This window comes from Carettochelys insculpta, unplaced genomic scaffold (assembly GCF_033958435.1).
Source record: "Carettochelys insculpta isolate YL-2023 unplaced genomic scaffold, ASM3395843v1 scaffold_0036, whole genome shotgun sequence".
Lineage (NCBI taxonomy): Eukaryota > Metazoa > Chordata > Testudines > Carettochelyidae > Carettochelys > Carettochelys insculpta.
Genome location: NW_027439073.1, coordinates 161,189 through 175,764, shown reverse-complemented (window position 1 = coordinate 175,764; position 14,576 = coordinate 161,189). Strand labels below are relative to the sequence as shown.

Sequence of the window (14,576 nt, the reverse complement as noted above, 5' to 3'; positions counted from 1 at the left end):
AGTGGGGGCTGGTGGTCAGAGCAGGGGGCCGGGGACCAGGACTCCTGGGTTCTCTCCCCGGCGCTGGGAGGGCAGTGGGGGCTGGTGGTTAGAGCAGGGGGCGGGAGCCAGGACTCCTGGGTTCTCTCCCCGGCGCTGGGAGGGCAGTGGGGGCTGGTGGTTAGAGCAGGGGCCGGGGACCAGGACTCCTGGGTTCTCTCCCCTGCGCTGGGAGGGCAGTGGGGGCTGGTGGTCAGAGCAGGGGGCGGGAGCCAGGACTCCTGGGTTCTCTCCCCGGCGCTGGGAGGGCAGTGGGGGCTGGTGATTAGAGCAGGGGCCGGGGACCAGGACTCCTGGGTTCTCTCCCCGGCGCTGGGAGGGCAGTGGGGGCTGGTGGTTAGAGCAGGGGGCGGGAGCCAGGACTCCTGGGTTCTCTCCCTGGTGCTGGGAGGGCAGTGGGGGCTGGTGGTTAGAGCAGGGGGTGGGAGCCAGGACTCCTGGGTTCTCTCCCCGGCGCTGGGAGGGCAGTGGGGGCTGGTGGTTAGAGCAGGGGGCGGGAGCCAGGACTCCTGGGTTCTCTCCCCGGCGCTGGGAGGGCAGTGGGGGCTGGTGGTTGGAGCAGGGGGTGGGAGCCAGGACTCCTGGGTTCTCTCCCTGGAGTGGGAGTGGGGAGGGGGGACCCTGGGCGGGGACTGCCCCGTCCCACTCCTCTGGAATCCGCGGGGGGGAGGGGCGAGCAGGAGGCGGGGCCTGGCGCGGGGCGGAAGTGCGGCCTCCCCGAACAAAGATGGCAGGCGGGGGCGGTGCCGGGGGGCCGGAAGTGACGCAGATCCGGGGCTCAGGCCGGCATGGTGGAGAAGAAGGTGTCAGGTGCGGGCGGGGCGGGGAGCCGCGGCGGGGAGCAGAGGGGGAGGGGGCAGGGGGGAGCCCGGGCACGACCGGGGGGCGGGGCCAGGGCTGGTGGGAGCTGGTGCTGATCCCGCCCCCGACGGGCCCTGCCCCGAGGGGCGGGGCTGGGAGCGGGGGATTCCCTCAGGGGTGGGGGCGGGGCCAGAGTTTCTCCGAGGGGCGGGGCCGGCGCTGACCCCGCCCCCTTCAGGGCGCTGGCGGGGGGGGGAGAGCTGGGTAGTCCCGGGGGGCGGGGCGGGCGCTGACCCCGCCCCCCTCAGGGCGCTGCCGCGGGGGCCGGGGATTCCCGAGGGGCGGGGCCGGCTCTGACCCCGCCCCCCGCAGGGCGCTGCCCCGAGGGGGGGCGGGGCCGGGGATTCCCGAGGGGCGGGGCCGGCTCTGACCCCGCCCCCCGCAGGGCGCTGCCCCGAGGGGGCGCAGCGGCGGGTGCTGGACCGGGCCACGCGGCAGCGCCGGCTGAGCCGCCAGCTGGAGGCGCTGGAGAACGACAACTTCCAGGACGACCCCCACGCGGGCTCCCCCAGCTGGCCAAGCGCCTGCCCCAGTTCGACGACGACGCGGAGACCGGTGTGCCCCCCCCCGGGGTCCCCTGTGCCCCCTCTTCCCCATGGGGTCCCCCAGCACCCTGGGGTCAGCCCGATCCCGGGGGGGCCCCCATCTCCCTGTGCCCCAGGGTCACCCTACACCCCCACTTCCCCATGTGGGGTCCCCAATCCCCCTGTGCCCTGAGATCACCCCACATCCCCATTTCCCCTGTGGGGTCCCCAATCTCCATGTGCCCCAGCCCCCCTGCAACCTGATTCCCCAACCCTTGGGTCCCCCGCAGCCCCATTTCCCTGCCATGGGATCCCCCTGCATCCCATTCCCCCTCCACCCCAGCCCTAGGGTCCCGTGCACCCCCTTTCTCCCCCCATGCGGTCCTCTGACCCTCCATGTGCCCCCGGGCTCATCCTGCACCCCCAGTCCCCCTCTGGGGACCCCCTGTGCCCTGGGTTCACCCCACATCCCATTCCCCAGCCTTGGTGTCCCCCGAATTCCCCCATCCCATTTCCCACAGCCCTGGGGTCCCCCGATTTCCATTCTGCCAACCCCCCTGCACCCCGATTCCCTAGCCCCAGGGTCCCCCCACCCAATTCCACCCTGCATCCCATTCCCCCAGGTCCCCTGCTGCCCAATTCCCACCCCCCTGCAGTGCTGGGAGGGCGGTGGGAGTCCCTGCTGTGTCTGACCCGTTGCCCCCCAGGCAAGAAGAAAAAGAAGACCCGGGGGGACCATTTCAAACTCCGCTTCCGTAAGAACTTCCAGGCTCTGCTGGAGGAGCAGGTACGGCTGGGGGTCAGGCTGGCCCTGGGGGGTGTCTGGAGCTGCCCTGGGGGATGTGGGGGTGTCAGGGGCTGCCGGGGGTGGGGGATCTGGCTGGGTCCCCGGGGCCTTGGGGGACAGCAGAGGCTGGGATGGAGCCATGGGGGGCGGGGCGGGGCGGGGCAGGGCGAGGGGGCTGTGGGGCGGCCGGGGGCTCACTCCCTGCCCCCCACCCCAGAACCTGAGCGCCAGCGAGGGCCCCAACTACCTGACGGCCTGTGCGGCCCCCTCGAGTCTGCCCCAGCGTCACTTCTGCGCCGTCTGCGGCTTGCCCTCCCCCTACACCTGCATCAGCTGTGGGGCGCGGTACTGCTGCGTGCGCTGTCTGGCCACCCACCAGGAGACCCGGTGAGCCCCCCCTGGGACCCACAGCCCCCCAATGCCCCCTGTCCCCCCCACATCCCCCTGCCTTCCCCTGACACCAGGAGACGCGGTGAGCCCCCCAACACCCCCGTGGGACCCACAGCCCCCCCTGCCTTCCCCCTACACCAGGAGACCCCCTGAGCCCCACCGAGCCCCCCCTGGGACCCACAGCCCCCCAATGCCCCCTGTCCCCCCCACATCCCCCTGCCTTCCCCTGACACCAGGAGACGCGGTGAGCCCCCCAACACCCCCGTGGGACCCACAGCCCCCCCTGCCTTCCCCCTACACCAGGAGACCCCCTGAGCCCCACCGAGCCCCCCCTGGGACCCACAGCCCCCCAATGCCCCCTGTCCCCCCCACATCCCCCTGCCTTCCCCTGACACCAGGAGACGCGGTGAGACCCCCAACACCCCCGTGGGACCCACAGCCCCCCCTGCCTTCCCCCTACACCAGGAGACCCCCTGAGCCCCACCGAGCCCCCCCTGGGACCCACAGCCCCCCAATGCCCCCTGTCCCCCCCACATCCCCCTGCCTTCCCCTGACACCAGGAGACGCGGTGAGCCCCCCAACACCCCCGTGGGACCCACAGCCCCCCCTGCCTTCCCCCTACACCAGGAGACACGGTGAGCCCCCCTGGGACCCACAGCCCCCCAACGCCCCCCTGCCTTCCCCCGACACCAGGAGACCCGGTGAGCCCCACTGGGAACCCCCCGAGCTCCCAACGCCCCCTGCCTTCCCCCTACACCTGGAGTCCCAGTGAGACCCCCCCCCGAGCCCCCCGCCTTCCCCCTACAACAGGCGACCTGGTGAGTCCCCCTTGGGAACCCCCTGAGCCCCCTGCGATCCACAGCCCCCCTGCTTTCCCTCTACACCAGGAGACCCAGTGAGCCCCCCAGTGCCCCCCTGGGACCCACAGCCTCCCTGCCTTCCCCCTATACCAGGAGACCCGGTGAGCCCCCCCCCCCCGGTACCCCCCCAATGGCCCACAGCCCCCCTGCCTTCCCCCTACACCTGGAGACGCAGTGAGGGTGCCCTGGGACCCCCCTGCCTTCCCCCTACACCAGGGGACCCTGTGAGAGCCCCCCAGGACCCCCCACCACCACAGGGACCCCCTGGAGCCCCCAAACACCGCGGAGCCCCACTCCCCAGCACCCCTGGGAACCCATCCAGGGCCCCCTGTTCCCCACACCTGGGGGTGTACCCAGGTTGCCCCTGCTCTGCCCAGAAGTCCCCCCAGGGGTCCCCCTGCTGCTCCCCACCATCCGCTGGGGCCCTCCTCTCCACCCCACCTGCCCCTGCAACCCCCAGTACCCCACCGCCCCCAGACTTGCCCCCCCCCACGTCCTGCGGCTGCTGGAGGTTTTGGGCTTCTCCATTAATTCTCGCCCCTCCCGTCCCTCTGCTGCCGGGGGGGGCCGGGGCAACCCCCAGAGACTGGAGCCCCCCCCCCAGTGGGGTGCCCTGGCCGACCCCCCCCCCACACACTCTCTCTCTGTTTCTTTGCAGGTGTCTCAAGTGGACAGTGTAGCTGTGCCGGGGACCCCCCTCAGGAGGACCCCCATCTGCTGCAGGGGGGTGGGGCAGAGATCTTGCCGGGCTCCAGGGGAGGGCCCGATCCTGCTGCCCTGGGCTGGGGGCGGATTCTGGCTGCCCTCTGATTGCTCGTCAATAAACCGTCTGTCCTAACTGCCTGGTGTGCGTCCTGCAGGCCCAGCGGGGGGGGGGGGGGGGGCAGGGCCCCAGGGCGCCGAGTGTGGGGGGCACAGATCCATCCTCAGCTCTCTGCAATGGGGGTCCACCCTGTTGCACCGAGGGGAAACTGAGGCACACGGGGGAGCTGGTGTGCCCTGCTCTAAGCACCAGCCCCCACTGCCCTCCGAGCGCTGCGGAGAGAACCCAGGAGTCCTGGCTCCCACCCCCTGCTCTAACCACCAGCCCCCACTGCCCTCCCAGCGCTGCGGAGAGAACCCAGGAGTCCTGGCTCCCACCCCCTGCTCTAACCACCAGCCCCCACTGCCCTCCAAGCGCCGGGGAGAGAACCCAGGAGTCCTGGCTCCCACCCCCTGCTCTAACCACCAGCCCCCACTGCCCTCCAAGCGCCGGGGAGAGAACCCAGGAGTCCTGGCTCCTTCCCCTGCTCTACCCACCAGCCCCCACTGCCCTCCCAGCGCCAGGGAGAGAACCCAGGAGTCCTGGCTCCTTCCCCTGCTCTACCCACCAGCCCCCACTGCCCTCCCAGCGCCAGGGAGAGAACCCAGGAGTCCTGGCTCCCACCCCCTGCTCTAACCACCAGCCCCCACTGCCCTCCCAGCGCCAGGGAGAGAACCCAGGAGTCCTGGCTCCCGGCCCCCTGCTCTAACCACCAGCTCCCACTGCCCTCCCAGTGCCAGGGAGAGAACCCAGGAGTCCTGGCTCCCGGCCCCCCTGCTCTAACCACCAGCCCCCACTGCCTTTGCCTCCAGCTGTCAGCCCCTGCTGTTTTAAGTGGGTGGCTGGCAGCCGGCAAAGACCCAGTGAGGCTCGGGCCTTCTGCAGAGGAGAGTCAGGGAGGGGAGGTGAGATGGGGGGCTGGGGGTGCCTGGCTCAGGGGAGGGGGTCAGAGTGGGGGGGGGCCTGGCTTTGGGGCACGGGGGGGGCTCGGGTGGGCTGCTCGCAGGGTTTGGGCAGGTGGCTCTGGCAGTGCAGGGCCCAGGCAGGTGGGCAGCTGGTAGGGGGCTCGGGCGGCTGGTAGGGGGCTTGAGCAGCTGGTATGGGGCTCAGGTGGCTGCCACGGGGTGTAGGCAGCTGGTAGGGGGCTTGAGCGGCTGGTACGGGGCTCAGGTGGCTGCCACGGGGTGTAGGCAGCTGGTAGGGGGCTTGAGCGGCTGGTACAGGGCTCAGGTGGCTGGCATGGGGCGTGGGCAGCTGGTAGGGGGCTTGAGCGGCTGGTACGGGGCTCAGGTGGCTGGCATGGGGCGTGGGCAGCTGGTAGGGGGCTTGAGCGGCTGGTACGGGGCTCAGGTGGCTGGCATGGGGCGTGGGCAGCTGGTAGGGGGCTCGGGCAGCTGGCGCAGAGCTCTGGCAGGTGGCACGGGGATCTGGTGGCTGGCGTGGGCAGCTCTGGTGGTTGGCATGGGGTGCAGGTGGCTGGTACGGGGCTGGGGCAGGTGGCTGGTATGGGGCTCAGGCGGCTGCTACAGGGCTCGGACGGCAGGTACGGAGCTTGGGCAGCTGGTACGGGGCTCAGGCGGCTGACATGGGACTGGCGGGTGGCACAGGCCTCGGGCAGCTGGTAGGGGGCTCGGATGGCAGGTATGGAGCTTGGGCGGCTGGCACAGGGCTCAGGCAGCTGGCATGGGGCGTGGGCAGGTGGCACAGAGCTCTGGCAGGTGGCACGGGGATTTGGTGGTTGGTACGGGGTTCAGGTGGCTGGTAGGGGGCTCGGATGGCAGGTACGGAGCTCGGGCGGCTGGTACGGGGCGTGGGCAGGTGGCACAGAACTCTGGCAGGTGGCACGGGGATCTGGCGGGTGGCACAGGCCTCGGGCAGCTGGTAGGGGGCTCGGATGGCAGGTACGGAGCTTGGGCGGCTGGCACAGGGCTCAGGCAGCTGGCATGGGGCGTGGGCAGGTGGCACAGAGCTCTGGCAGGTGGCACGGGGTTCAGGTGGCTGGTAGGGGGCTCGGATGGCAGGTACGGAGCTTGGGCGGCTGGCACAGGGCTCAGGCAGCTGGTACAGGGCGTGGGCAGGTGGCACAGAGCTCTTGCAGGTGGCACGGGGATCTGGTGGCTGGCATGGGGTTCAGACAGCTGATATGGGACTGTGGCGGGTGGCACAGGCCTTGGGCAGCTGGTAGGGGGCTCGGACGGCAGGTACGGAGCTTGGCAGCTGATGGGCTCAGCCAGCTTGCTGCAAGGGGCCAAGAAACACTTCCTGCTCTTTTGTCTGTGCGCCCGGCTCGCTTCGGGCTTCACCATCCCCAAACCCGGCCCGGCGCCGGTCCCGGCTGTGCCCAAAGCTCCCCTGGCGCCATTTTCAGGGGGCTGCAGCCCCCCACGCCGGAGCACCCCTGTGATGGAGTGGGGGGGGGAGTGCAAATGCGGGACTCAGGCTGGATGGGAGAGACAAGCAGAGCAGCTCCCAGTGGCTAAGGATGACCCTGGGGCTACAACTGGCAGGTGACACCTCTGCCTGAACAAAGAGCAGGGAGGAGCCGAGCTGGTTGTTTGAATCGGGGGCGGCAGTTAGGAAGCTGGGTAAAGGAGCTGGAAGGCAGCCAGCCTGAGGAGGGGGAAGCTACACCCCAGAGGGGCCCCCCTCGGGGTCTTCCCCCCAGAACGGGTTGGAAGGACTGTCTCTGGCGGCTGCACTGACGCTTCTGTGAGAAACTGGGCATCTGTCGCCTAATAAACCTCCTGTTGTACCTGCTGAGTGAGAGTCTCTCCTGCCAGCAGCCGGGATGCAGTGCAGGGGGACCCCTGAACCCCATCACAACCCCGGACAGGTTCCCCCCTCCAAGGCAGAAGGGGACTTCTCGCTACAGCCGGTCCCAGGGCTGTCTAAGCCCGAGGCGATCTGGGCATACAGACATGTAAGTCGCAGCCAAGGGCTGAAGCAGACTCGATCTGGTTCCCCTTCACTTGCGGCCCAGTGGGGGGACGTCTCCGGTGCCCCCGGCCGCCCTAACTTCCCTGTGGGACCCTTCCCAGTCCCGGTCCGGAGTGGGCTCAATCCTGGACCCCTTCCCTCTGGGTCTGCGGTTTCTAGGCCCGAGACGGTTCCCGGGCGGGGGACGCTCGGCTGGCGGGTGAGTTTCGGCCCAGGTTGCGAGCGCCATCCTCGGGGAGGGGGATCCTGCCAGAAGACCCCCTGGGGGCGCCCGCCCTGGGTTTATAGAGGGGCGATTGACCTCTTTGGGGGCAGCAGTGACCTCCCAGGGCCCGGGGTCTATGACCTTAGGCAGCTTTTCAGCAGAGCCCCTCTAGGGACGAGTGATTGTCAGGTCTCACCCGACACCGGGGCCCGCAGAGGCGAAATCCGACCCAGGATAAACACACCTGCGCCAGGTGGTGCGGCTGGATGAAAGGCCGTGGATAAAGGAGCCCCCACCCACGGAGCGGGCGCGCCCTGAGCCCGGATTCAGCGCCCCAGCTGCAGACAGCCGGCTGAGCGAGGGACACCACAAGCGGGACTCCTGGGTTCTCTGCCGGCGCTGGGAGGGCAGTGGGGGCTGGTGGTTAGAGCAGGGGCCGGGAGCCAGGACTCCTGGGTTCTCTTCCCGGCGCTGGGAGGGCAGTGGGGGCTGGTGGTTAGAGCAGGGGGTGGGAGCCAGGACTCCTGGGTTCTTTCCCTGGCGCTGGGAGGGCAGTGGGGGCTGGTGGTTAGAGCAGGGGGCCGGGAGCCAGGACTCCTGGGTTCTTTCCCTGGCACTGGGAGGGCAGCGGGGGCTGGTGGTTAGAGCAGGGGGTGGGAGCCAGGACTCCTGGGTTCTCTGCCGGCGCTGGGAGGGCAGTGGGGGCTGGTGGGTAGAGCAGGGGGTGGGAGTCAGGACTCCTGGGTTCTTTCCCCAGCACTGGGAGGGCAGTGGGGGCTGGTGGTTAGAGCAGGGGGTGGGAGCCAGGACTCCTGGGTTCTCTGCCGGCGCTGGGAGGGCAGTGGGGGCTGGTGGTTAGAGCAGGGCTGGGAGCCAGGACTCCTGGGTTCTCTCCCCGGCGCTGGGAGGGCAGTGGGGGCTGGTGGTTAGAGCACAGCTGGTGCTGGGCCCCACTGATTTGCACCCCCCGCCCCCGCCCCATGGCCTCTTCTCTCCTGTGATCCTGTCCCTTTCAGACGTGATGATGCTTTGGTGGGTTCCCGGATGCCTGGGTCCCTTCCTTGCCCTGCTCCTGGTCGGACCTGCCATTCCAGGGGGTGAGTGTGTAGGGGTGGGGCCAGCTGGGGGTCTCTCTGAAGCCAGTGGGGGGGATGCACTATTCTGAAATACTGGCCCTGGGCCTGTGGGGACCGGGTATTTAAAGGTGCAATTCTTAAAGCCACACATGCTCTGGACTCCTGCGTTCTCTCTGCAGCAGTGGGAACTGGTGGTTAGAGCAGGGGGCTGGGAGCCAGGACTCCTGGGTTCTCTCCCCAGCACTGGGAGCGCAGAGGGGGCTGGTGGTTAGAGCAGGAGCCAGGACTCCTGGGTTCTCTCCACAGTGCGGGGAGGGCAGTGGGGGCTGGTGGTTAGAGCAGGAGCCAGGACTCCTGGGTTCTCTCCCCGGTGCTGGGAGGGCAGTGAGGGCTGGTGGTTAAATCGGGGGCCGGGAGCCAGGACTCCTGGGTTCCCTCCTCGGCTCTGGCAGAGCAGGTAGGAGGGGCTTTTGTTGGCAGAAGGGATCTCTCACCCCATCTCTGCCAATCCCCCTGCAACAGGCTCTTAGGAACTCGGGGGCGGGGGGAGAGCCCCAAAAATTCCAACCCCCTGGAGAAAGTTTCCCCAAACTATCAAATTTTGGGTCAACAACCCCCAGGTTGGGACGTTTCCAATTTCCTGGTGTTGGCCCATTGGGGGCTGCCCCCTGCTTGGGGCTGGGCTGGCCCCCAAATCCAGCTGTGGGGTGTGGGAGGAGGGTGGGACAGCTTAAAAGGGAGTCATCTTTCCCCCTACACATGTGGGGATTGAACCACAATGTGCCCTGGATATTTTTTGACCCCCCATCGGTGTGTGGAATAAATTTTGTACCAGGCATCAAAGCCTGGGTGATGCGCACCACCCTGGAAACCCGCCCTGGTGAGGGGCCGTCCCAGGAGTCCTGGGCTTCCCAGGCTCAGGGGTTTTTGGGGTCCTTCTTTGCTGACCTGACAGCCCACCCGGCCTGGCTTCATGCTCCTCTTCTCTGCCTGTAGCGTCCTCTGAGGTCCGCTCCTGCCCATGCACCCAGGGGTGCTGCCCAGCCGGCTGGTACCAGTACCGGGACGCCTGCTACTACCCAGTGGTGGCCACGAAACAGTGGAAGGAAGCTGAGGTATGGACCCCGCCACAGCTCTGGTGCCACGGCCCTGCCTGCGGTGGGGAGAGAACCCAGGAGTCCTGGCTCCCACCACCAGCCCCCACTGCCCTCCCAGCTCCGGGGAGAGAACCCAGGAGTCCTGGCTCCCAGCCCCTGCTCTAACCACCAGCCCCCACTGCCCTCCCAGCGCCAGGGAGAGAACCCAGGAGTCCTGGCTCCCAGCCCCTGCTCTAACCACCAGCCCCCACTGCCCTCCCAGCGCCAGGGAGAGAACCCAGGAGTCCTGGCTCCCAGCCCCTGCTCTAACCACCAGCCCCCACTGCCCTCCCAGCACCGGGGAGAGAACCCAGGAGTCCTGGCTCCCAGCCCCTGCTCTAACCACCAGCCCCCACTGCCCTCCCAGCACCGGGGAGAGAACCCAGGAGTCCTGGCTCCCAGCCCCCTGCTCTAACCACCAGCCCCCACTGCCTTCCCAGCGCTGGGGAGAGAACCCAGGAGTCCTTTCTCCTAGGCACCCCCACGCCACCCCGGGTTGGCCTGCCCCCACAGAACTGGATTAAGACATCATTTTTCCCATCCCTATGTGGAATAAATTTTATTCCCGGCACCGTGGTATGGGTAGAGATTCACCAGCCATAGCAATACACACCACCGCCTCCTCGGCAGGGCAGCCCCTGATTCTCTCCTGGGTGCTTGTCCCAGCTCGAGGTTGTGGCTCAGCTGTGACACAGGGGGTTTCCAGGGGGCACTGCTGAGGGAGGCAAACCAGGGTGAATTGGTTAGAGACAGGGTCCCCGGCAGCCCAGCCTCGGCGTCCCCCAAACTACGGCACCAAACTTGTCACACAGAGGACGTCTGTGCTGCACTGGCCTGCTAGAGTGACACCAGCCCTTCCCTCCGGCGCTCCAGTTCTCCTGGGTCGCTTCCTGTCCCCTCCTCACCCAGATGGGGCATTACGAAAATCCATCTCAGCCCATCCACCCAGGTTCTTCCAGCCCCCAAGGGACCAGCCACATCCCCAGGTCAACGTATCCCTCAGATCTGACCCAAACCCCACACCAGATCCACCCAGGTTCTTCCAGCCCCAAAGGGACCAGCCCCGTCCCCAGGTCAACGTATCTCTCAGATCTGACCCAAACCCACACCAGATCCACCCAGGTTCTTCCAGCCCCAAAGGGACCAGCCACGTCCCCAGGTCAACGTATCCCTCAGATCTGACCCAAACCCCACGCCAGATCCACCCAGGTTCTTCCAGCCCCAACGGGACCAACTGCGTCCCCAGGTCAACGTATCTCTCGGGTCTGACACAAACCCACACCTGATCCACCCAGGTTCTTCCAGCCCCAACGGGACCAACTGCGTCCCCAGGTCAATGTATCTCTCGGGTCTGACACAATAGCTATGCCACACCAGTCCTTCAGCACTGAAAATCTAAAGGTTTTGGAAAGAAAGAAAGAAAGAAAAAGAAAGAAAGAAAGAAAAGGGGCGAGTGAGAAAGAAAGAAGGAAGAGGAGCGAGTGAGAAGAAAGAGAGAAGGAAAAGGGGCGAGTGAGAAGAAAGAAACTTATTAAAGTTGCCCACCACTCACACCAGTTGCAGAGTTCTGGGTGCCGGCTCATAGTGGCAAAGGACAGACCTTGCCGGCTTAGAACCTGGCCCCGGCGCACGCCCTCGCTGCGGCCGGCTCACAGCCCCCCGTGGCAGGTGCCATTCACCCCGACTTTTGGCCTGTCCAGGGAACAGCAAAGGCCTTTGCTCACCACGTGGGGGCAATGGAGCACATGGGGAAACTGAGGCACGCCCCGGCTTCCTGTAAATAACACAGCCTGGTCCCATCTCAGCCAGCTGGCATGTGGGTTGGGTGGAGCAGGGGGGAAGTGCGGCCTGTGGGAGAGTGGGGGCGACTGGCATGGGAGGGGTGCACTGGGTGGGGAATGGAGGAAGGGGAGGTCTGGGGCTTATGGGCCTAGTGAGGGGTCCAGCTCTGCCCCCACCAGGAAGCCTGCAAGAATCTGGTTGAAGGCGCCCACCTGGCATCGGTGCACAGCGCAGAGGAGAACAACTTCATCTACCACCTCATGGGCACCCCCAACGACTACCAGGCTAAGACAGCCTACTGGCTGGGGGCCTACGACGACGTCGAGGTGAGGGGCTCTGCCGCTGCTCCATCCCCTGCCCCAAGTGCCCCGTAGCCTGTCCTCGGCTCCGTGCCACGTCCCCGTCCCTCTCCACCCCCTCGGATGCCTTTTTACAGAGTTACGTCCTGCCCACGGCTCCGGGCCACGTCCCCGTCCCTTTCCACCCCCTTGGCTGCCTTTTCACAGAGTTACGTCCTGCCCACGGCTCCGGGCCACGTCCCCGTCCCTCTCCGCCCCCTCGGATGCCTTTTTACAGAGTTACGTCCTGCCCATGGCTCCGTGCCACGTCCCCGTCCCTCTCCGCCCCCTCGGATGCCTTTTTACAGAGTTACGTCCTGCCCACGGCTCCGGGCCACGTCCCCGTCCCTCTCCGCCCCCTCGGATGCCTTTTTACAGAGTTACGTCCTGCCCATGGCTCCGGGCCACGTCCCCGTCCCTCTCCGCCCCCTCGGATGCCTTTTCACAGAGTTACGTCCTGCCCACGGCTCCGTGCCACGTCCCCGTCCCTCTCCGCCCCCTCGGATGCCTTTTCACAGAGTTACGTCCTGCCCACGGCTCCGTGCCACGTCCCCGTCCCTCTCCGCCCCCTCGGATGCCTTTTCACAGAGTTACGTCCTGCCCACGGCTCCGTGCCACGTCCCTGTCCCTCTCCGCCCCCTCGGATGCCTTTTTACAGAGTTACGTCCTGCCCATGGCTCCGTGCCACGTCCCCGTCCCTCTCCACCCCCTCGGCCGCCTTTTCACAGAGTTACATCCTGCCCACGGCTCCATGCCACGTCCCCGTCCCTCTCCACCCCCTCGGATGCCTTTTTACAGAGTTACGTCCTGCCCACGGCTCCGTGCCACGTCCCCGTCCCTCTCCACCCCCTCGGCCGCCTTTTTACAGAGTTATGTCCTGCCCACGGCTCCGTGCCACGTCCCCGTCCCTCTCCGCCCCCTCGGATGCCTTTTCACAGAGTTACGTCCTGCCCACGGCTCCGTTCCACGTCCCCGTCCCTCTCCGCCCCCTCGGATGCCTTTTCACAGAGTTACGTCCTGCCCACGGCTCCGTGCCACGTCCCCGTCCCTCTCCGCCCCCTCGGATGCCTTTTCACAGAGTTACGTCCTGCCCACGGCTCCGTGCCACGTCCCCATCCCTCTCCGCCCCCTCGGCCGCCTTTTTACAGAGTTACATCCTGCCCACGGCTCCGTGCCACGTCCCCATCCCTCTCCTCCCCATTGGCTGCCCCTTTCCCTCTTCCTGTTAGTCCCCGGTCTGCCTCATCTCCTGGTGAACATCTTCTCCCCTCTTGCCCCACTTCGATCTTTTTCCAAGCTCCTGCGCTCCGGGGAACCAGCACCAGTTTCCTCATTCCAGGAGGGCTAACGGAGGGAGTTCTGGGCTTCAATTTCAGGAAGATGAACACCCAGGGGAACCGAATTGTCCTGCTCCTCCCATTGTTTTTTTTCTTTCGCACAACGAAATTCCCTCCCTGCGGTAGCCCCACGGCAAAGTGGGGTTTTCCGATGGGGTGCAAATTCCCATCCTTGCCGTCTGGTGTAGAGATTTTTCCGTGGGGTGGGAGATTGCAGAGCAGCTGGCTCGGCCCCAGAGGGGATGGGGAGCAGGTGGGGGCTGAGAAGCAAGATCTGATGGGAGCAGCTCTCCCAAGGACCGCGAAGGATTTGCCGATCCTCAGACATTCGTACGTGCTAGCTCACCCATTGGATATGGGCTGGCCCAGGCAGGGACCTGTTCTCAGAGCGTCTCAATGCCTTGTCTCACCCCCAGGATGACTCGGAGGATGAGGCCTCCTGGAGCTGGACGGATGGCTCAGCATGGGATTATAACAATTTCGGGACAGGAAAGCCCGATAAGGATGCTGAGGGGGAGAATTTCGTGGCCTCCTGGATGTTTGAAGGAGGTAACGGAGGCAGGGTGGGGAAAGGCCGTGCCCCACGCCACCTCCTGGTGCAGGAAGTAGGGTCACATGGACAGCCCTGCCCCATGGGTCATGTGCCCCTGGGGGATGGGTGGGAGAGTCACTTGTTTCATTGCAGAAAGGGGCTGAGTCCTGTAAGTTAACGCACAGTCCAGGAGTCCTGGTTCCTGGTCCCCCTGCTCTAACCACCAGCCCCCCACTGCCCTCCCAGCGCTGGGGAGAGAACCCAGGAGTCCTGGCTCCCAGCCCCTGCTCTAACCACCAGCCCCCGCTGCCCTCCCAGCGCCGGGGAGAGAACCCAGGAGTCCTGGCTCCCAGCCTGCCCCAGGTCTAACCACCAGCCCCCACTGCCCTCCCAGCTCTGGGGAGAGAACCCAGGAGTCCTGGCTCCCAGCCCCTCCCCACTGACTCTCTTGTGCCCATAGATGCCATCGCATGGGATAACTACGCTGCGTCCTTGGAGTTCATGTCTGTGTGCAAACGGGCGCTGGACTGATGGGCTCACAGGGTGGCCGGGGTATGCCAGCACTGCCTCACCGGTGCCCCTGCAGAGGGAGACCTGGGGGGGCCTGTGTGCCTCCTGGGATTCCCCCCCCACAGGGGCCGGTCACCCCCCACTGGTGCCCTGGGAACCTGGGCACGTCTGTGTCGCAGGCTAAGCACGAAATAAAATTATCTCCCCAGCACTGGTTGGCACGTTCCCGGGTCTCCTTATCTTGCCACCTCGTCTGCAAGGGTAGTGGGCGGGGAGCCAGGACTCCTGGGTTCTCTCCCTGGCACTGGGAGGGCAGTGAGGGCTGGTGGTTAGAGCAGTGGGCCAGGAGCCAGGACTCCTGGGTTCTCTCCCTGGCACTGGGAGGGCAGTGGGGGCTGGTGGTCAGAGCAGGGGGCCGGGAGCCAGGACTCCTGGGTTCTCTCCCTGGCACTGGGAGGGC

At 66.9% G+C, this 14,576-nt stretch overlaps 2 protein-coding genes across 2 annotated transcripts; both read left to right on the top strand.

Annotated features, from left to right (window-relative positions):
* Positions 1 to 827: 827 nt before the first annotated feature.
* ZNHIT1 (zinc finger HIT-type containing 1) lies at positions 828 to 4,306 on the top strand. The gene is given in 6 exon segments (XM_074983116.1): positions 828 to 849; positions 1,286 to 1,396; positions 1,399 to 1,455; positions 2,132 to 2,211; positions 2,429 to 2,598; positions 4,120 to 4,306. Coding segments are annotated over 6 exon segments (462 nt in total). The 3' UTR covers positions 4,142 to 4,306.
* A 4,084-nt stretch (positions 4,307 to 8,390) lies between these two features.
* On the top strand, positions 8,391 to 14,321 carry LOC142005953 (snaclec coagulation factor IX-binding protein subunit A-like). The gene is made up of 5 exons (XM_074983143.1): positions 8,391 to 8,502; positions 9,478 to 9,596; positions 11,579 to 11,725; positions 13,491 to 13,623; positions 14,067 to 14,321. Exons 1-5 carry the CDS (start codon positions 8,427 to 8,429, stop codon positions 14,135 to 14,137), a joined length of 546 nt encoding a protein of 181 aa, XP_074839244.1. The 5' UTR covers positions 8,391 to 8,426; the 3' UTR covers positions 14,138 to 14,321.
* Positions 14,322 to 14,576: the final 255 nt, after the last annotated feature.